At 49.5% G+C, this 21,979-nt stretch overlaps 2 protein-coding genes across 3 annotated transcripts; one reads left to right on the top strand and one right to left on the bottom strand.

Annotated features, from left to right (window-relative positions):
* Positions 1–5,139: 5,139 nt before the first annotated feature.
* On the top strand, positions 5,140–9,703 carry LOC149315381 (E3 ubiquitin-protein ligase RNF182-like). 2 transcript variants are annotated; one of them, XM_089513390.1, is made up of 2 exons: positions 5,140–5,259; positions 8,092–9,703. In XM_089513390.1, exon 2 carries the CDS (start codon positions 8,141–8,143, stop codon positions 8,888–8,890), a length of 750 nt encoding a protein of 249 aa, XP_089369516.1. In that variant the 5' UTR covers positions 5,140–5,259; positions 8,092–8,140; the 3' UTR covers positions 8,891–9,703. The 2 variants fall into 2 exon arrangements, with proteins under 2 accessions (XP_089369516.1, XP_089369514.1); XM_089513388.1 differs by lacking the exon at positions 5,140–5,259 and adding an exon at positions 5,826–5,947.
* Positions 9,704–13,536: 3,833 nt separating this feature from the next.
* On the bottom strand, positions 13,537–19,555 carry LOC149315380 (iroquois-class homeodomain protein irx-1-like). Its single transcript, XM_089513301.1, has 2 exons — positions 19,382–19,555; positions 13,537–14,148 (listed from the first exon to the last, which is right to left on the bottom strand). Exons 1-2 carry the CDS (start codon positions 19,553–19,555, stop codon positions 13,537–13,539), a joined length of 786 nt encoding a protein of 261 aa, XP_089369427.1.
* Between the last annotated feature and the right edge of the window lie 2,424 nt (positions 19,556–21,979).

Here is a 21,979-nt window from a genome sequence, read left to right as displayed (position 1 = left end):
CCTGGGGCCTTGGTGACTTTCGTACATTAGGAAAGTGGGTTCTCGCTTGCCCTGAGGGTGAGCCCCCAAAATGGATGGCCCCAAATGAGATCCACTGGTGCTCTGGACCTGAAAGGGGTCCTCTTTCAGGTAAGGCAGGTGCCGAGAAAGGAGCACTTACAGGCATTTACCTGCTCCTGTGTAGAGCAGAGCTTCAGCAGGTTTGCTGCTCAAGGTGTAAGAACCTAAAGTGCTGCCCTGGTACTTACTGCTGGACATTCAGCCAGCTGCCTTTGTCATAGGGCTGGTATTGAGAGGGAATGCGCTCTCCATCTTTTTCTCTGTCCTCTTCCAAACTTGCTGTGAGCTTCCCTAAAGGCAAAGCTAAAACGTGCAGCTCTTACGCTCGAACATGCCAGATCTGTGGGCAGAGCATGTCCTCCTCTGGCCAAGACAGTGGCTCCTACCCTTCTAACTACAGCTGGAGGCCTACAGTGTGCCCCCCCCCCCCAAAGGGCCTTGCATTGAGTGTTTTTATCTGAACACATTTTAAGCCTGTCAGCAAGACTGATGGGTCCATGGTTCCTCCTTGCACTGCAGCACAAGAGAGATGGGATAATAGTCTCAGTGGCTGAAGAGGAATTGTCAGAAGGTCTGGGACATCCAGACATGCACAGAAGCTCCTTGTGAGGCAGATGTTTCTCTGAATCTTCTAGCAGCCAGCTGCCTTTGTAGGGCGTCTGGCTGGAGTGTGGGGTGCTAGTATACCCCCAGAGCACTGCTACACAGAGTGGAGGTCCAAGGGGCAAGTAGTGCGACACATGTCCCCCAGCAACTGGTCAGAAGTGGTCCTGTGGCCTGGCGTGGGCTTCCAGGAAAGAAAGAGAGAAAGAAAGAAAGTGCCATTAATAGGCAGAAATATAATCCTAAAAATGGGAGAGACACCAAGGGCCCTGATCCAGTCCAACCCCCTTCTTCTGCCATGTATGAACTCACAATCAAAGCATCCCTGACAGATGGCCACCCAGCCTCTGTTTAAAGACCTCCAAGGAAGGAGACTCCTTGGAGAAGAAATATGATGCTGATCCATTGTATATTGGGGCAAAAATCTTGGCATGCCCCCCCATCCCAACATTAAATGCCTTAAGAAGCCCTGGAGCATAGAATCATAGAATCATAGAATCATAGAGTTGGAAGAGACCACTAGGGCCATCCAGTCCAACCCCCTGCCATGCAGGAAATCCAGATCAAAGCATCCCTGACAGATGGCCATCCAGCCTCTGTTTAAAGACCTCCAAGGAAGGAGACTCTATCACCTTCCGAGGAAGTGCATTCCACTGTCAAACAGCCCTTACTGTCAGGAAGTTCCTCCTAATGTTCAGGTGGAATCTCTTTTCCTGTAGCTTGCATCCATTGTTCCGGGTCCTGTTCTCTGGAGCAGCAGAAAACAAGCTTGCTCCCTCCTCAATATGGCATCCTTTCAAATATTTAAACAGGGCTATCATATCACCTCTTAACCTTCTTTTCTCCAGGCTAAACATCCCCAGTTCCCTAAGTCGTTCCTCATAGGGCATGGTCTCCAGACCCTTCACCATTTTTGTCGCCCTCCTTTGGACATGCTCCAGTTTCTCAATGTCCTTTCTGAATTGTGGCGCCCAGAACTGGACACAATATTCTAGGTGGGGCCTGACCAGAGCAGAATACAGTGGCACTATTACTTCTCTTGATCTAGACACTATACTTCTATTGATGCAGCCTAAAATAGCATTGGCCTTTTTAGCTGCCGCATCACACTGTTCACTCATGTTCAACTTGTGGTCTACTTGGACTCCTAGATCCCTTTCACACGTAGTTTCATTCAGCCAGGTGTCCCCCATAATCCTATATCTGTGCATTTTATTTTTCCGCCCTAAGTGCAATACCTTACATTTCTCCGTGTTGAATTTCATTTTGTTAGCTTTGGCCCAGCTTTCTAGTCTATTCAGGTCATTTTGAATCTTGATCCTGTCCTCTGGGGTATTAGCTATTCCCCCTAATTTGGTGTCATCTGCAAATTTGATAAGTATGCTCCCAATTCTGTCATCCAGGTCATTGATAAAGATGTTGAATAGCCCTGGGCCCAGGACAGAGCCCCACTGGACACCCCACTGGTCACTTCTCTCCAGGATGAAAAGGAGCCATTGTTGAGCACCCTTTGGGTTCGGCCGGTCAACCAATTACAGATCCATTTAACAGTTCCTTTGTCTAGCCCACATTTTACAAGCTTGTTTGCAAGAATGTCATGGGAAACCTTGTCAAAGGCCTTACTGAAATCCAGATATACTATATCCACAGCATTCCCTTCATCTACCAAGCTGGTAATTTTGTCAAAGAAAGAGATTAGATTTGTCTGGCATGACTTGTTTCTCTGAAACCCATGTTGACTTTTTGTGATTATGGCATTGCCTTCTAGATGTTCACAGACTCTCTGTTTAATGATCTGCTCCAGAATCTTTCCTAGAACTGATGTCAGACTAACTGGACGATAATTGTTGGGATCCTCTTTTTTCCCCTTTTTGTAGATGGGGCCAACGTTTGCCCTCCTCCATTCTGCTGGGACTTCTCCTGTTCTCCAGGAGTCCTCAAAGACTATTATGGCCAATGGCTCCGATATGACATTTGCCAGCTCTTTTAATACCCTTGGATGGAGTTCATCTGGTCCCGGAGACTTAAATTCATTTAGATTAATAAGGTATTCCTCTACTATCTCTTTACTTATTCTGTGCTGAAATTCCCCTATTCTGTCCTCTGCTCCATTATCCTCAGGTTGAGCACCCTTTGCCTTTTCTGAGAAGACTGAGGCAAAGAAGGTGTTGAGTAATTCTGCCTTTTCTCTATCTCCTGTTAGCATTTTGCCATCTTCTCCACGCAGTGGCCCTACCGTTTCCTTCTTCTTCCTCTTGCTGCGGACATATCCAAAAAAGCCCTTTTTATTGTTCTTAACCTCTCTAGCAAGCCTGACCCCATAGGGCCATTCCTCCTCAGTGCTCCACTGTATTAGTCTCATCCCACCCAACCTTCAGATAATGGATTGTGGCATATCAGAGGTTGTGACAGTTTGCCCACATCAGTGCCTTGTGTACCAAGGGCGATGGATGGGGACCCAAAATACTCTCTGGAGTGCACTGTTTTTCCCATGGACTTTTCTTGGCCAGATTTCTTTGGAGGCCATAGAAGCCCCATTCCCACTTACATTTAAACCGGTTTGCGATTTGCCTTCACTCCTTTTTGGTAAATTGATTCCAAAAGGTCCGTTGTTCCCACTATGAAAGCAGATCTTTTCATTATCCCTGTGTAATTGCTTCTTTTTTGACACGATCGTCATCCCCGCTAGTTGTCTCCGCTTCAAAATGCATGTCAGTCATTGGTGACGTAAGCGGCAGCCCAGCATGGGAACTATATCTTTTTTAAAAATTGGAGAACCTTTGATTCATTGGCTTTGCAACTACAGTACCTGCCTCGCTGAGCTGCCATCGGCCCGATCGCCCGGCTTGCCGCCCGAGTAATTGCAAGTAGTTGCAAAATCAGTGAATATTTTATCAATTTAAAAAAAATCATGTGCCCGTAGGGGGGAAATGGTGGATCTACCAAAAACTGGGGAAGAACAGTAAACACCCCTCTGGCATTTGTCCCTCTCCTCCAGAAAGATACGATTCAGATCCGTCGTTCCCACTAGTTGAACACACTTTGGAATTGATTCTTTCCAAAAGAACCACCAAAGAACTAGTGTCAGGAAAGAGCGGGGTTTTTGCATTTGCCTTGCTTCGTCACGATTGAAACTGGTCACAGTAGGATCGGAGCCGGTTTCAAATGGGAACAACAGTCATATCACCTGATTAACAATTCACTTTAAATCATAGTAGGAATGCAGCCATAGAATCCTAGAGTTGGAAGAGACCCCAAAAAGGGCCACCCAGTCCAACCCCATTCTGCCATGCAGGAACTCTCAATCAGAGACACCATCCAGCCTCCATTGGCAGCTTGCCCTTGCCTTCCTCCGAGGCTGAGCAGATGTGACTTGCCCATGGTCACCCAGTGGGTTTCTGGCAGAGCGGGGAGTCAAACCCTGGTCCCTACAGTTATAATCCAGCACTGAAGCTACTGTGCCACACTACTGTTTCCCTATGCACCAGTTTAAGTGTTCAGAGCATCTGGCCTGACAGCTCTTTGCAGGCAGCCTTAGCTAGTAATCCAGGTAAGAGGGCTGTGTAGTCTTTGAGGAACAGGACGACGGTGGTTCAATGAGAGAGAGTGGATCTGCCTGTAGAAAGAGGGGCCAAAGGGCTGGTGTTGCCTCCTGAAGCACTGTCTTTTCCTCCAGGAATAACAATCCTAATCCTAATAAACATGTCCAAATATTCAGAGGGCAGCTGTACAGAAGACAGAGCAGGCTTGGCCTTGGCTACTCCAAAACGGAGGACTGGAGACTGTAGGAAAGTAAATGCCAAGAAAACTCAAGGGAAAGATGGCTGATGCCAAGGATTGTTGGAAAGGTAGAGGTGAAGGGCTGTCCTCCGCTAGGAATACTTAAGTAGAAAGTAGGCGGGCATCCCATAGAGTTGGTCAATCTAGTCTACAAGATCTCTCTACATACTTATCCCAAAGAGGTTTGCCTTCCTCTAATAGGGCCAAGTGACTTGCCCAAGGTTACCCAATGGGTTTCTGTGGCTGAGCAGAGATTCGAACCCTAACCACTGGAAATCCTAGTCCAACACTCCATTCCTTTGAGATTCTATGGGGTTGGAGAAGAGTGCTGAGGATCCCGTGGATGACCAAAAAGACCAACAAATGGGTCCTGGAGCAGATCAAGACAGAAATCTCCTTGGAAGCCAAGATGAATAAACTGAGGCTGTCATACTTTGGGCACATCATGAGAAGGAAGGACTCATTTGAAAAGACAATGATGCTGGGAAAGGTGGAGGGAAGCAGAAAGAGGAAGACTGCATGTAAGATGGATGGACTCTATGAAGGAGGGCACCGTGGGTATGAATTTGCAGGACCTGAGCAGAGCAGCGGAGCAGAGGGAGTCTTGGAGAGGTCTCAGCTACAAGGTCACCATGGGTCAAGATGGGCTGGACAGCAGTTAAGAACAAATCCCTGGCCCACTGGGGGGGAAACCAATTTCCAGTTCCTGACATGGGAAGAAGCCTGGGGAGCATTGGTCCAGAGAGATGTGATGTCGTTGCCGCCCCCCATGGAAGACTGAAGGTCCCATCATCCCTCAGCATTGGATAAGGAAAGGTATAGTCCAGCAGCAGCAGCCAGCTGTCGGCACATTGTCCATCCATGCTTCTCTGAGGGTCCTCTTCTCCCCCATCTGTATCTCCCCCATTGCTCCCCATCCATCCCACCCTCCTTTTGGCATCACAGGCCATGGAGGGCCCTGGGGGCAAGAGGGATGTGGGCCAAGTTTTGAATGGCACCCTCCATCCTTTGCTCAGTAGAAAAATTGCAGATCCCATCACCCCTTTTCATTCACTAGGCTGACTAAGGGCCAAAGGAAGGCACACTCCAGCTGCAGCCGGCCAGCAGAGCATCCTCATACATGCCTTTCAGTGCATAGTGCCTGTAGGGGAGCTTTGAGGGTCCTCTTCTCCTCCATATGCATCTCCCTCTTTGCTCCCCATCCATCCCACCCTCCTTTTGGCTTCACAGGCCATGGAGGGCCCCGGGGGTGAGAGGGATGTGGGCTAAGTCTTGGCTGGCATCCTCCATCCTTTGCTCAGCCTCTGTTGCCACAGCAACAGCGAAGGCGGATGCCCCTGGCTGCCTGGCTGCCTGGCTGGTACTGCTGCTGCAGCACGAACACCATCGCCACTATCCTTTCCTGGGTGGCAAATAGGCCGGCCGGCTGGCTGGCAAACTAGCTGGCCACCAGGCCACTGGGACAGCCCTTCCTCCTCTTTTATGACAGTGACAGTTGTCCAAGGTAAGGAGGGCTGTTTGTCCTGATGCTGGGGCTGGGGCTGGATGCAGGGGACCAGTTGGCTTGGGAGGTGGCAATGGAAGCCACTAGCCAGCTAGCCAGGCGTGGAGGTTCCCTGTGTGTTTGTGTGCCTGAGGCAAGGGATGCCCACCTGGACCCTCCTAGTCTTCCCCTCTTGCTGGCCATTGGAAGACCTCTCTATCCCTAATCCTCCCCCTCACTGTCATCAACTGACCCCTCCTTGAGCCACGGTTGTGGTGCCTTACAGGCCAGAAAGTGGGGCTGGAGAGGAAGAGAAGCCCCCCAACCAGCCACACTGAGACCCAGGCCCACATCCTGGAAAGGAGCTCATCCCTGGTGGGACCGCCTGGCAAGTAGGTTGTTGGTTGGATGTGGGGTGGGACCATCACTTCCTATGAGGGCAATGGGGCACACAGGCCCCCTCGGTTCTGGCCCTTAGGGGCACTCACTTCCCAATGGCCAAGTGGATTCTTGCCCCTCCATGCGCCCTTGGAGGACAGACTGAAGGAAGTCGAATCCATGCCAGGGGCTTTGCATCTTTAAACCTCCAGATGTTTGGGGCATTTGCTTTCAGAATCTGTTGCCATTGGGCATGCTGGGGGGAGGGTCAAAGTTGCTGGAGGACCCTTGGTTTGGTCAGATATTGTGGAGGAAATGAAGACTGGCACAATACCTGGCATAGGGCAGGTGTCCAATTTCTCCACTTTAGGCCATAAATGCACATGGACACATGACCCTATGTGAGCCCCGTGCCTGAGAGCATATGCCAGCATCTCTGCTGCAGACCCCCAAGGGGCATGGGGCCAGGCCTGCTGATGCCAAGGCACTACCCTCTCTTGAAAGGCAAAACCTCTTGACAAGATTTCAGATGTACCACCTCCTAGCCAAAAGGGCAGAACCAAAGACGAAAGGGTCCTGGGAAAGATGGTGGCACAAGGAAAAGGGTGAGTGGGTGGGAGAGGTTATACTTGTTTTACTTTGGGACAGGATTGCTAGACCAAACATCCAGTTTCTTCCATAGGAAAGAATAAAGGAATTAGGAGAAATCTTTAAAAATAATAATAAAAGGAACTTTGCGAAATATTTTTTCTTTCCTAACAAGAGTTTTTTTGCAGACACCTGTGGGGCATAACACCTAGAGCTGGGTGGGTGGCTGCCAGGGGGCTTTGTTGTTAGCCGCCCCGATTGACCTCAAAGGGATGGGATATAAATATATTATTATTATTATTATTATTATTATTATTATTATTATTATTATTGGGGGATGCCCTCCAGTTCACTTCCTGGAGGAGTATGGTTATTTATTTGTTTGTACAGAACTATAGAATCCTAGACTTGGAAGAGACCCCAAGGGCCATCCATCCCAACCCTCTTCTGCCATGCAGGAAGACACAATCCAAGCACTCAAATCCAGCCTCATTGCTCTGTGTCCTATTCTCTGGAGTAGCAGAAAACAAGCTTACTTCCTCCTCAATATGACCTTCCTTCAGATACTTAAACAGGGCTATTATCATATCACCTCTGCACCTTCTCTTCTCCAGGCTAAACATCCCCAGCTCCCTGAGTCTCTCCTCAGAGGGCTTCATGGTTTCCAGACCCTTCACCACTTTAGACACCCTCCTCTTGACACAGTCCAGTTTCTCAATGTCCTTTTTGAATTGTGGTGCCCAGAACAGGACACAGGATTATTCCAGATGAGGTCTGACCAAAGTGAAATAGAGTTGGGCTATTTCTTCCCTTGACCTAGACTTCAGTTGATACAACCTAGAATTGTGTTGGGTTATTTAGCTGCTGCATCACACTGTTGACTCATCTTCAGTTTGCATATCTTGCCTTTCCCCCAAAATTGGAACTCAAGAGAGAGGGAAAAACCTCTCTTAGGTCTAAAGAGAGGGCCCAAAAGAGGTGAAACTGACCCCCAACATCCCTTGAAGGCTGTTGGGAAGCATTTTGGGATTTTTATTCATGCATTATGGAGGAAAGGACCCCCGCAGTGACAAAGGTCAAGAGGCGCCCACTGGACCAGCTGGGGGCCCTGAGAGATCGGGCCATGAGTGGGCCATCCAGCAGTGAGCCCAGCATGGTGCCCTTCTGAAAGACCCTCTTTCCTTCTCTCTTTCCTCCAGACAGATCCCTCCATCGCTGACCTCCACCGTGGTCACTGTCCAGGCCACCATGTCCCCTGCCAAGAGCAAGGTGGCCGCTTCTCAGCCCCCACTGGTCTTCACAGCCCACGAGATGGAGTGCAAGATCTGCTATGAGCGTTTCGATGTCCGGACCCGCCGCCCGAAGCTGCTCAGCTGCCGCCACCGTGTCTGCACCCGGTGCCTGCGGAGGATGGCGGATGTGGAGGAGTCCCCTGCCCGCCTCAGCTGCCCTTTCTGCCGCCAGGAGACCCCTGTGCCCGAGAGAGACGTCGGGCGGCTGCTGGATGATGGGCAGTTGCTGGCCCTGCTGAGCGGCCGGGAAAGGGCCCGCAGGCCTGGGGGTCCCCCACTGTCCCCTGAAGTGCTCCTGTGCCCCAGCGTCCTGGAGCCCCTGGCGGACGGGCGCCACAGCTCCTCATCGGACTGCCTGGTCATCACCCTCCTGGAGATGCCCGAGGACCTGGCTGCCCCCGAAGGGGTCGGAGTGCTGGAGGTGATGCGGCTCTACCGGCCACCCAGCCTGGGCTCCCTGCCCTGCTACCTGCCGCTGGGCAAGTGCCGGCCTTGTGGCTCGTGCCGTGACCTGCCCCGGTTCCTGCTGGCTGTCCTCTGCCTGGCCTACCTGAGCTCCTTGCCCTTCGGCATCTACCTCCTCCTAGAGGGGCACCTCAACCTGGGCATCGTCCTGGTCAGCCTGGTGCCCTCCACCCTCATCCTCTGCCTCTTCTACAGCCTCTGCCAGTGCCTCTGCCATGAGATCTTAGACTTGCCCTCCTGAGGCACAGACTGGCACAGATTGGGCATGTGGAAAGCCTGGACCCCCGAGATACAGTGCACCCTCCTGGGCCCCGGGCCAATGGTTTTACACCCCACCTGGACCACTTTTACCTCCAGCTGCCCCCAACGCAAACAGAGGTACCTGGAAGACGTGGTGGTCCCTTGCAAATGAGAGACCCCTCTGAGGGGTGGCAGAGGATCAGGACCTGGGTGTTCCATGAGCCGCACAACTTCACACAGACACACCCGGAGTATTCAGCTGTGGCAACTGTAGAGCTGCTTTTTCATACATGAACAAGGAATCCACAATGGAACAACAAGGGACCCCCAAACGCCTGGTTCCTGGCAACCTATAAGTAATTAGAGCCATTTGCCAGGGTCAGCTTATGTTTTCCTTTGCAATGGGGGGCAGTGCATCATTCCACATTTGGATGCTCACAGATTTGTGTCTTTGGTGCCACCCATCTCACGCAACACATAACCAGACCCTGAAACCATGTTCACAGGAAACAGGAAAAGAGTCTCAGGGCAGACAAAGCACATTTTAGGTGGTTGAAAAGGACAATTGGCCAAGAAGGGAAGCACTCTCTCAATGGCTAGCCGTCACAAAATGAAACTGACCCTTTGGGTGTCCAGGTGAGGCCTTTGACCTTCCCTGGTCCTCATGCTCTACTTCTCTGGAGGCTTTTGGCTGACCACGGCTGGAGAGAGGAAAGGAGGCCGCAGGGACCCAGCTGGCTCTTTCTTTCCCGGCCGCAGGGCTTCTCTTGCGGGAGAAGAGAAGGGACTCTGCCCAAATTAAAGAGGTATATTGGTTGGCAAAGAGGTGGTCATGTTTTCTTGCTGGAGTGGGCAAGAAGGGGAGGTTGAGGCCTGCTGGAGTGGGGTGGGCACGGGTGCAAAAGCTGAGCCCCAGGTGGCCAAGGCAACAAGTGGACCAGGGAATCTCATGGACCTGGGAATGGCAAGGGAGGTGCCCTGAAAAAAACACAGAGGTGCACATAGAAAGGCAGTAATGGGGCTTCATTGGCTACTGCATGCCCTACTTTGGTTGGCAACTTGCCATTTTTGGGAGTCTTTCCCCCATTTACCTAGGCATTAATGCACAGAGTGCCTTGCAGAAGTATCTCCCTTCCATTTTGCCTTTACCACATTCAAAGATATAGCAGTGCTAGTTTGTAAAATCAGTATGTAAAGAGATCATGAAGCATCTCTGAGACAGTTTGCAGTATAAGCTTTCATAGACTTAAATTTACTTCCTTAGATGTGTTTGGTGAGTGGAAAGCCATTTTCCTCACCTTCAGGCTACAGCTTCCTCTGCCTTTGTTCACCAACGACCATAATTAAAACCGGACTTCCCACTTCATTTCCATACACAAAGAATTTTGAATTTGAATTGACATTCTCTCACACTGATGGCATGTTTATGTCTGTCCCCGGCTTTCCACTCCGCCAAATGCATCTGAGGAAGTAGACTGAAGTATAGGAAATCTCATGCTGCCATTTTCTTTCTTTCAAAGATGCTGCAAGATCTCTTTACAACATTCAGTCCTGTTACAGCCAACAGACAACAGTTTGTTTTTGCTGACTTAGCTTTTGAGCCCTCCAAAAACTATTCCACTTTCGTGTTGAGCATCTTGCATCCATCAACGCCAGTGAAAGCCATCTCTCAATTCCAGGTTGTGATTCTGAGGTCAAAGGGGTGCAAGTGTCAATCCTCTGCAAGGTTTCCAGGGCACCTTTGTACAATAGCTTGGTGCAAGGTGTGCTTTGTGGGGTTGAGAGGATAAGTCCAAGGAGAGGCATCTGAAGACGCAGAGGAGGTGTGGCTGGACCATTTCAGACCCCAGAGGGCTGCAGTGCATCAGGGTGCTGTAATGTAGGGGAATTCCCCCAAAAGCTGGTGCAAGGGGCCATTCTGCAAAGGGGGAGGACTTACCCCAGGTGAAGGGGTCTAAGATGATGATGGCCTTTCTCAGCTCTTCCGAGGTGGACTTATTCGCTACGTTTTTTTGTGTGTGTGTCACCCAAAGAGTAGAAGGAAATGCCATTTGTCTTTCCCAGCCTTGCCTTGGTGTGCCACGGAAAGCCACCATCGTGCCATTCCCTGGCCTTGGTGCATTCTGCTGGCATCTATCCACTATGTGCTTCTGAGTATGGTCTCCTTGCCTTAAGGTCCACGAAACGCCCGCAGCACTTAGCCCATCCTCTGGGCCCACTGTGGCTCTTCCTAGTGGCTTCAGAGGCCACCACAAAACAAGGATTTCTCTTATGGCTGCTAGTGCTGAAGAGGTGGCATCCAGGTGGGGTGGGGCATCAAGATTTCTGGCAACCATTGCAGGGACCCAGGGGAGGGGGGGAGAGGTGTCCAGAAGTGCCAACCTGCTTCTGTGAACACTCTCCGCCTTTTCCGGTTCTTTCGTTTGGAGAGCCTGCTGAGTTTCAAACCAGAAACCTTTGTGCATTACATCCTCTTACCCCGTGGGCATCACACAAGAAAAGCCCTAGCTGTCCACAGAGAACAGCCAGCCAGCATTTTAGGGTTTGCTGACATGAGCCATGCCAAGATTCTTGTTGTTGTTGAGTTTCGACTTATGGCGACCCTGTAATGAGGGTTTCTTGGCAAGTTTCTTAAGAGGGAGTTTGCCATTGCCATCCCTCGAAGCTGAGAGAGTGTGACTTTGCCTAAAGTCACCCAGTGGGTTTCCATGGCCAAACTGGGATTGGAACCCTGGTCTCCAAAGTCTTAGTCTAACACTCAAACCACTGCACCATGCTGGCCTCCTATGGCAGTGATGGCGAACCCATGGCACGCGTGCCAGAAGTGGCACTCAGAGCCCTCTCTGTGGGCACATACACCATCACCTTAGCACAGAGTTTTCCAGAGTTTGTTACTAGAAAGCCAGAGGGACACGGCACTTAGCAATAAATAAGTGGGTCTTGGGTTGCAGTTTGGGCACTTGGCCTCGAAAAGGTTCACCATCACTGTCCTATGGGGTGCTGAAATGTTAGGTCCTTCCTGCTTAGTGTTAATGCATTTTTGCAAAGGACTTTGCTGAGTCTGGCCCAGGAGGGCTGAGCCGTAGCCTTGGACTATGTGGTGTGGCACATGAGTAGCCACAGCATCCTCATTGCTGTCTCCTCCTCTGTTTCTTATCAGGGGAAGTGTCCATGGGGACCCTCTCTTGTCCTGGAGGCTCTGAGTGTCTGGCTGGTCTTTGCAGGCTTTTGACCCTGTGCAAGATGTCTCCTGCAGACCTTTGGAGCAGGTGGTAGCCAGGGAGGAAGAGGACAAGAAAGCAGTGTTACTACTGGGAGCATCTGCAGCCTTTATGGCTGGCTCTCCACCTGATCTCTTCCCTAGGAGTGGAATGAATGGGAAACCATTGGGGTTTCTGGAGGAACTGGGAGCCCTTGAGTAGCCAGGCAGTTCCCAGTGTGCCAAGTGGGCTGGGGGCCCTGGCAGGTCTTATGTCCAGGTCTCAGGGGACACAAGAGGGTCAGGCTGAGACAGCGTACCCCAAGAATCCCCCGCCCCCCGAATCCTACACAAGGTGCGGACTCCCACCCTCTTTCCAAGGAGGCAGGAGAAGAAAGACTGGATGGAAGTTCACTTTTTCCCTTTTATTGGCATCTCAAGCTCATTGAGAGAGCTGTCCATGTTGAGGAAGGGCAGGGTGTCACCCCTCACAAAGTTGTTTCCAAAAGAGCTGCTGGCTCATGGGGGCACCTTATGGGGCTTAGGTAGGAGTATGTAGGTCTGTGTTGGGGGGGGGGTATCTCCATTCTAAGGGGAGATGCTGAAGCCAGCTGAGATGAAGGCAGCACCACTTCATCGTCCAGAGTGGGGTCTCCATGAAGTCTCTGGGAAGAGCAAAGGTGACTATTTCATGTAGCTCCTTCAGTGGCCAGAGGGGAGTGATGGTCACCCAAGGGGAGTTCCAGATTTTGGTTAGTTCCGACTGTGGACGGTGACCTCAGGACCGGTGGCGCAGGGTGGCCAACTGAGTCTGCAGCTGGGCAGGGAGACACGGTGCCCTGCTTGCCAATGGGGACCAGCTGCCACTCACCGATTTGCACAACTGTGTTTTACAACATGCAACTCCCCTCCACACACACACACACACACACACACACACACAGGGCCCCAAACCATGCAGACTGGAGCTCAAGGTGGGTGATTGGATGCCCTAACTGCAAAGGAGGACAAGGCACCGCAAAATGGAGGGTATTATTGGTGGTTTTGATGAATATGTTCTCTCTAGGAATCTCTCCAGGTTCTCAAGTGCCACTCTTCCAGAAGTTGACCATAGAGTTGGCTGGGGCAGCTAGAAGTTCTTAGTGAAAACACTTCTCTAGGCATCATAGAGTTGCACTTGGAGATTTCTAGAGAGGTGTTTTCTTAAGTTAAAAAGGGTTTTTTTTATTTGCATTTCCCCCACATTTATGGCAGTCCTTCACCCCTAACCCCAGTGAATGTGGGTATATGAGTATTTTTAGCTTTTGTTTGGTCGTGTCCTACACTTCTGAACCACTTGAGCCACCGCATCCACCCTACATTTTGTCTCAAAGCTCCTACATTTTGCAGTGCCTTGTCTTCCTTTGCCATTAGGACATCTGGCCCCCTTGACCCCAAGTGACCCACAGTTATGGGGTCCTGTGGGGTCTTTCAGACTGCAGTCCTCCCTGGCTGGGGTCGGTGGCAAACTCAGCCAGACGCCAAATCTTGGGCTTGGGGGGCAGAGGGTCAGCCATGCTGCTGGACCTAGCAAAGGAGGCCAGGCCATGCTCTTGCTTGACCTTCAGCCGGGGGGCAGATGCCACCCCAGAACCATCTGGGGGCTTTATCCTGGTCTCTGTGTTGCCAGGGGCAGCTATGTCCTCCTCCCTGGTTTCCCCCTCGCTTCCTCCTTCCTCCTCCTCTTCCTCCTCCTCCTCTCCTTCCTTGGGGGCCTGGGGGGCCCAGCATGCCCGGTTCTCCTTCTTGAGGCGCCGGCGGGCGTTGGCGAACCAGGTGGAGACCTGGGTGAGGCTCATCCTGCTGACCAGGGCCAGGAGGACCTTCTCCCCTTTGCTGGGGTAGGGGTTCTTCAGGTGCTGGCCCAGCCAGGCCTTCAGGGCCGCCGTGCTCTCCCTTGAGGTGGACACCTTGGCCCCCGATGGGTCCTCCGGAGGGCCTGGCCGCATCAGGGGTGAGTAGAGCAGGGGGGCAGGCCACAGAAGCGGACGACCACCGGACAGTTCGCAAGGGGCAGAGACCTGGAAGACACAAAGACAGGGGCACTATGAGAGCATGGGGGTTGGAAAGGCACCCAGGATTTGTCCCTCTTGTGGGACTCAGAGTGTCATAGAATCATTGAATTGGAAGATACACCAAGAGGCCATCCAGTCTGACCCCCTTCTGCCATGCAGGAAGACCCCATCCAAACCGAATGGCCACCCAGTCTCTGTTTAAAAACATCCAAAGGAGGAAGCTCCACCGCTCTCTGAGGCAGTTTCTCCCACTGTCCAACAGCTCTTCCCATCAGGAGGTTCTTTCTAATGTTGAGCTGGAATCTCTTTTCCTGGAGCTTGCATCCATTGCTCTGCAGAAAACAAGCTTTCTCCCTCCTCAATATGGCATCCCTTCTAAATATTTAAACTGGGCTATCATGTCCCCTCTTAACTTTCTAAAATGGTGAAGGGCCTGGAAACCACAAAGCCCTTTAAAGAGAGACTTAGGAATCTGGGGATGTTTAGCCTGGAGAAGAGAAGGTGATATAATAGCCCTATTTAAGTATTTGAAGGGATGTCATATTGAGGAGGGAGCAAGCTTGTTTTCTGCTGCTCTGGAGAATAGGATACGATATTGTTCTGTGTTCTAGTCTCTGGAGCAGAAGAATGCTTGCCCTCCTTGCCCCAGCCCACCCTAAACCTCTTTTTCTCCTGGCGCTACCCTTTGTGCACAAATGGGGCACTGCCCTCCAAGCCTGAGGCACAATAGTTAGACCTAGCAAAGGGGAGAGCAGAGGAGCAAACTAGGTGCCTTTGGTCCCATCTCTGGTGATCCCTTGAGCTTTAGCCTTTGCTGGGTTTTCCTGCACTCCAGAGAAACTCCTCCTTCCTGGCCATGATATCCATCTCCTTGGTTGCTCTGTGGTTTTGTCGAGCCCCTAAAACAGATGTGACAGTCTGGAGACATCAGAGTCCACACACACAAAACACACTCCTCTGGCTCACACTTGCCTCATTCTGTCACTGCCGCTCAACAAAACTCTCTCTTAAAGGAACTGGTGGAACAAGGAGCGCATTTTCCGATCTGGAAATTATGTAAAGGGTTGGGGCTGTTGCATCACATTTTGGAACAGCTGGGTCAAAGAAGGTCTGTCTTTGCAGCGAACGCACTTGAGATACAACCAAACTAGTTAGGTTTAACTGCATTGTCTGGCAGGAACCAAACGAACTCTTGTGTGCAGTTCAGCTGTGGGACTCACTGCCGCATGATGCTGCAACGCTAGCAGTGCAACCAAGGACGAAAAAAGTCCGTCTGTTCTGATTACGCCAACAAGCACCATTAACCAATTAACCTTCTTGGAGAATGCTGGAAGGAGCAAACAGAAAATACATGTGGTTTGTGCTTTTAAACTTGTAGAGTCTCCTTCCTTGGAGGTCTTTAAACAGAGGCTGGATGGCCATCTCTCATGGATGCTTTGATTGAGAGTTTCTGCATGGCAGAAGGAGGTTGGACTGGATTTTGGGGTCTCTTCCAACTCTAGGATCCTATGGAGTTTATCACACTGGGGCTAATTTCAGCATTAAAGAGAGATTAAAGTGCATTTAAAGCATCCCACAAAGAAAGCGAAAATGGCAAGCAATTGTGTGAATGATAATCACATGCAATTGTGCAAATAAAGTGATATTGGAAATGCATGCTTGCTGAAATCCCAAAAGTAAAAAAATGCATGTTAATGCACTTTAATGGTGGGTTTTGTGCGACGTGTAAAATCATTTTCTGAAATGACATGATTTTTCCAGGATCTTCATGGGATAACCTCCTGGTCTCCTCCATGTGTCTGTGATTCTGTCCCATGGTAAGGAACACACAATACCTGTGCAACAACCCACTTTACCCTTTCTCCGTCTTCTGGCTGCTAGAGAAGGAAGCGCAGCCCAGAGAAACTGCTGGGAGGCTCTCTTCGGGGTATGTCACATGGAGCTTTTGGGGGGTTTTCCAGCTCAGTTCCGACGTGAGTGCGGGTCCAACGATGCGCATTCACGTCATAAAGTGAATGTGTTATCATTCCTTTCTATGGGAGCTCCTTGCGAGGTGCTTCTGCAGTGATTCCAAAGTGACCCCTCATTTTGGTAAAACCGAAAAAGTGACTTCACAGAATTCACTTCCAAGCTCACTTCAATTGCACTTCGAATTGATCTGGTGTGGAAAACCACTCCGATGCAAGCTCCAGGAAAAGAGATTCCACCTCAACATTAGGAAGAACTTCCTGACAGTAAGGGCTGTTCGACAGTGGAACAAACTCCCTCGGAGTGTAGTGGAGTCTCCTTCCTTGGAGGTCTTTAAGCAGAGGCTTGGATGGCCATCGGTCGGGGATGCTTTGATCTGGATTTCCTGCATGGCAGAATGGGGTTGGACTGGATGGCCCTTCTTGGGGTCTCTTCCAACTCTAGGATTCTATGATTCAATAAAACAGGCAACAAAGAACATCAAATAGCAAGTGACAATTATGCAATGGCTGGGAACGCTTCTCTGAACAGGACGGTCTTCAACTCCGTTTTGAAGCTGGTTAAAGAAGTGATCAGGGCCCTTGTGTCTCGCGGGGGAAGAAGGTTCCAGGAGTGAAGGGCAGCGAGTGAAAAGGGGCGAATCCAGGATGGGGCAGAGGAAATCCTGGGCTGAGACAGCAGACCTTGACTACCAGAACGGAGGGAACAACAGAGTGGGAAGGAGAGGAGAAAGGAGGTCTGATAAGTAAGGAGGGGCCAGTCCATGGAGGGCTTTAAACGTCGACAGCAGGAGCTTGTACTGAAAGCGGAAAGGGAGGGGGAGCCAGTGAAGGGATGCCAGCAAAGGAGAGATATGGTCAGAGCGATGGGCGTCCTCCTTCACCTCAATGAAAGATGACAGCTAAGAAGGGGGCAGGGAAGGAGGACAGCGTCCAGAGCCCCACTGAACATGCCCAAGGGTGCCGATTCGAATCGTTGAACCCTCAAATTATGTTCCAGTGTGGTAATACAATGTGCACTCACTTTGCTTTGCTTGAATCGGCATCACGTGATGGAATCATACTGACTCTGCTTCCCCTCAATTCGGAAGGGCAACAGAAAGGCAACCAGATGTGGAAAAACATCATATTTTAACGTGAATTAGCATTGCTAGACAGGAGTGACTCCAGATCTGGTGTGAAAAAACATGACGTTTGCTAGAACAGGAGTGACTGCGGATCTGAGCTGCAAAGCCCCCAGGTGTGATAAGGGCCTTGGTCCACTCCAGAAGAATACCTGAGCTGTGTCTCTTCGGTCACAGAATGATAGAAATATGGAGCTGGAAGGGACTGCCAAAGGCCATCTAGCTTAGGCAAGGGATCTACAGCAAGAGGCAAGAGACAAGCATCCAACCGCTCTTTAAAACATCCGGTGAAAGCGAACCTGCCCCTTCCAAGGCTGCCTTTCCCACTTTGAGCAGCTCTTACCCTCCAGAAATATTCTTCCCAAATGTTTAGTTGGAATATCATTTCGTTGCTGGAATCCATCACGTTTCAGGCCCTGCCTCCTGGAGTAGCGGAGAACAGTCTCGTTCCATTTTCCAGTTGAAGGAAGCCTTTCAGATACTTGCAGATGGTAATCTCTTGTGCAATCAACATCTGATAAGTATCTACATATCAAATAAATATCCATATATGTCAGGGATGATGGGAGTTGTAGCTCTTCACCTCTGGCTCGAACTCACCACCTTGTTACGCACCGGCGCTGACCAGTTTTGGCCAGTGGTTAAAGCTTTGCTCTAAAGCAGCAGAGTTACAGAGAATAGGCTGAAGACCCTGACAAACCCTCCAAGCCTTCTCACTCTTGCTTCCAGAGAAGTCTTCCCACTTCTTCAGGATCCAGCTGGCTCTTGTCTCTTGACTCAAGACACCAGACAACTCAGTAGTCTTATATCAAAGATCTACTTTATTCTACTATATACAAATAGTAATGCCCTACAAATCACAATCTCTACAATCTCCAAACTACTCACAAAACTCCACTCTACTCCAACAACTACCCACAAAATACATTGGGAATCAAAGCAATTATTATAGTCATAGTAAAACACCACCCACTCTTGCCAGTCTCCACCCAGTGGGCGTGTACATCCATTTTGATTGGCTGTCATAGTTCAACCCATAATTAATGATTTCATCATCTCACCTTGTCCACTTAACGATTCTCAGGTGCTTTCAATTATTCACTCTGCATTTCTGTCCTTGGCATTTAGGACTGCTAATTCCATTACCTTTTACACCTGTGTGGCTTCTAATTGCTTTTGCTTAGTCATGCTGACTCTCACATACATGTTTTATTTCTTTCACTGTATATCCCATGTTGCTTTTTCCTTAACAATATATATTCACAGAATCATAGAATCCTAGAGTTGGAAGAGACCACAAGGGCCATCCAGTCCAGCCCTGTTCTGCCATGCAGCTATTTAAAGGTATTTAAAGAGATTCAGGTATTTAAAGATGGCCATCATTTCATATCAAGTCATATCCAAAGACAGATCTGTGTTAGTCTGGGTCAGATGCAAAGGAATCTTGTAGCACCTTTGAGATTTTAAAGGTTTGTGGCATCAGCTTTCCTGGACTCAATAGAACATGCATGCAAACGGACGCATCCAATGGAGCGCACTGACCTCCTACAAAAGCATATCATCATCATCATCAACAATCCTGCCTTTCTCCCAATATGTTACAAACTTCTTCCTTTCAGTTAGTCTCAAGGGGGATATAAGATTGCTTTGCATATCATGCCAAATGTAAAGAAACGCCACTGAGCAGCCAAGTCAGGATCATTCACTCCACAGTATTTCTATGAATGGCTGGAAAAGCTGAGAGGAAGAAGATCAACTCATTTGAAATGTTTTGTGGAATTCTGCAGATGCCATGGATGGCAACAAAGACAAATGCATGGCTCCTTGAGAAAAATAAAGCCTCGGGTCTTCCTTGAAGCCAAAACCACTCAGCTGAGGCTAAGGTACAAAGTGGACAATACAAGCAAAAGAGGAAGACTGTAGTATAGATGGATGGACTCTTTTGTCAAGGAAGATGATGCCCTGACTTTGCAAGAGCTGAGCAGGACCAGGGATGGCCAAGGCGGCCCTTGGCGATCGCCCAAAGGGTGCCCATAACTCACAGTCAGCTTTCTGGCACCATATCATCCTGCCACCCTTTCCAAGCCATCATTTGCCAAATGCCACCCCGCAGAAGCCCCCCACCACAATTGCCCCCGACTCGCTTACCGTCTGCGTCAGGAGGCCAATGGACGGTGGGTGCAGCAACCCGTAGCAAGGCAGGGCAGGATAGGAGCAAGGGAAGTGGGGCAGGAGTGGGGCAGGCTGGCCCCGCAAGGGCCTCCAAAAGCCCTCCAAGTCCCCACTGCTGGTGGGCAGCTCTTGGGGTAGTGCTGATGCCATTCTGCCCAGGTGACTCTGGCTCTTTGGGGATGTGGTTGGACAAGGAGATTTATATAGGAGTGTGTGTGTGTGTGTGTGTGTGGAGGTTTAGACTGGCAGCTGATTAGGGTCAGCATTCACTGTGTGCCAGCTGACATTAAAGGGGCAGTATGGCTAGGCTCCACACAGCTGGGCACAGCTGCTGCTTTTCCCCTGGCAATCTCTGCCCATTCACCTGGATGGTGGCAGCTCACAAAGGCACTGACCAACATCCGGAGGAGGCAGAAACTGGGGAGCTTCCAAAATGGAAGCCACAGAAGAAACTGGGGGTGCTTTTCAAGAGGTTTGGAGGATGATTCTTTCATTAGTGAAAAAGGCTGGCGCATTTTGGACTGTGGGTGCTCTTAAGGGCCTTCATTGGAGATCTATATAAAGCCATTAAAGGGCATCTTTAAACAGAGGCTGGACGGCCATCTGTAGGGAATGCTCTGACTGTGATTTCCTGCATGGCAGAATGGGGTTGGACTGGATCAGGGCCCTTGGGGTCTCTTCCAACTCTAGGATTCTATGAACATGTAAATACAAGATACCATATTGCATAAAACCATAAGTACATTCTGTATATGAAGCATTATATGCAAAAGGGATCTAGGAGTCTTACTTGACCATATGCATAATGTGAGTCAACATGTGATGCAGCAGCTAAGAAAGCCAAGGCGATTCTAAGCTGCATCAATGGAAGAATAGTGCCTTGACTGTTAAGTAACAGTGCCACTCTATTCTGCTTTGGTCAGACCCCACCTGGACTAATATTGTGTCCACATCTGGGCAGTGCAATTTAAGAAAGAGGTGGATGATGATGATGATGATGATGATGATGATGATGATGATTAGCTTTGTTTATAAAGTGCTGTAAATGTACACGGCGCTGTACAAAAACCAAATAAAATCAAGGACAATCTAGAGGTTAAAAGAACAAGCGAGGAGCATCTTAAGAAAACAAGTTAAAACAGCAAATTTGTTTTCGGCCACTTTTGCCTTCCCAGCTTCTGCCAAATGCCAGGCCATCAGGAACCCCGGCGTTGGGTTTCTTGAAGGCATCGCCAGCACTAGAAGGAAAGGAGTAACACATTTAACACTATCAGTACACTGCTAGTAAAAATGAAACATTTAACACTATTAACCAGGATGATGTGCTAAAGAAGGATCGGGACTCACACCTAACGCTTGTTTTTATAGCAGGTTTTGATTTTTTAAAAACGGGGAAAAGAAGCGTCTTGGTGCTGTTTCCTCCAGAACAATCCCAGGGAAGAGGCCTTGCGGCAGGCAGAAAATGAATGTACATAGGAACCAGAAGTTAATTAGTTTTCATGGCCAATTTTAAGCTTTTATATTTTGCTGGGGGTGCATTGCTATCCATTTTCACTGCTGGAGGTCTTCAGGAATGGCAGTTTAACAAGTGGGGTGACATTTGCCCCCCAAATTTAGAGACGGATGCAGTGTTGCAAAAAAAAGCGTTGAGAGTGTACTTTCCTCACTCTTGCAATAATAGGTCATGCGCATTCTAGATTCTGGGGGAAACGAAGGTCAAGAGACAGGAATTTGACCAGGATTAAGCCATCATCCAGAGGGAGAGATGGGCAGCCAACTCCAGGACAAGCTGGAATGTGTCCAGAGGAGGGTGACCAAAATGGTAACACATCTGGAAGCCATGGCTTATGAGGAACGGATATGGCAGTTGGGCACATTTAGCTGGAGTAAAGCTTAAGACGAAGTGAGATGACAGCCATGTTTAAATACTTGAAGGGATGTCATATTGAGGAGGAAGCAAGCTTGTTTTCTGCTGCTCCAGAGACTTAAGACAGAGCAGTGGATTCAAGCCACAGGAAAAGAGATTCCATCTAAACTTTAGAAAGCCCTTCTTGACAGTAAGAGCTGTTTGACAGTGGAAGATGCTTGGAAGATGATGGAGTCTCCTTCTTTTGGGTCTTTTGTTAATGTATATTGAAGGTAAAAATGTTCAGATGTGGCAATGTCTGCAGAAGTCTAAATTGGCTGCAGCTGGAGTCCAGAGTCCAGAGCCGCAGCCGGACGTTCAAGGGCAACTGAGCAAGACTAAATGTAAATACGATATGTCTTCAGTCTGAACAGGGATTGGTTTCTATGTTGCATAGCATCTTGTACAGAAGGAGGCTGGACTTAGTGGTCACATCGTGGGAATGTTGTATATAAGAAAACAAACGCTGTTCTAGTGAACTGTGGGAGTTTTGGAGCCTGAGAGTTGGAGACAGTGTGGTGTGACAGTAAGAGTTTTTGTATAGGAGTGACTAACTTGTGTTTATTGGAAACAAAGTAATAAAGCCTCTAAGGAGTGAACTGCTGGAGAGTGATTCTTTGATTCAGCAGCTGTTTCTCCAGGCATGGTTCCAGCAAGCTGAAAGCCTG

Source organism: Sceloporus occidentalis, unplaced genomic scaffold, assembly GCF_023333645.1.
Source record: "Sceloporus occidentalis isolate IW3139 unplaced genomic scaffold, rSceOcc1.0.p SCAF_3, whole genome shotgun sequence".
Taxonomy (NCBI): domain Eukaryota; kingdom Metazoa; phylum Chordata; class Lepidosauria; order Squamata; family Phrynosomatidae; genus Sceloporus; species Sceloporus occidentalis.
Note: the sequence above shows the minus strand (reverse complement) of the source record. Positions and strands in the feature narration are given on the sequence as shown.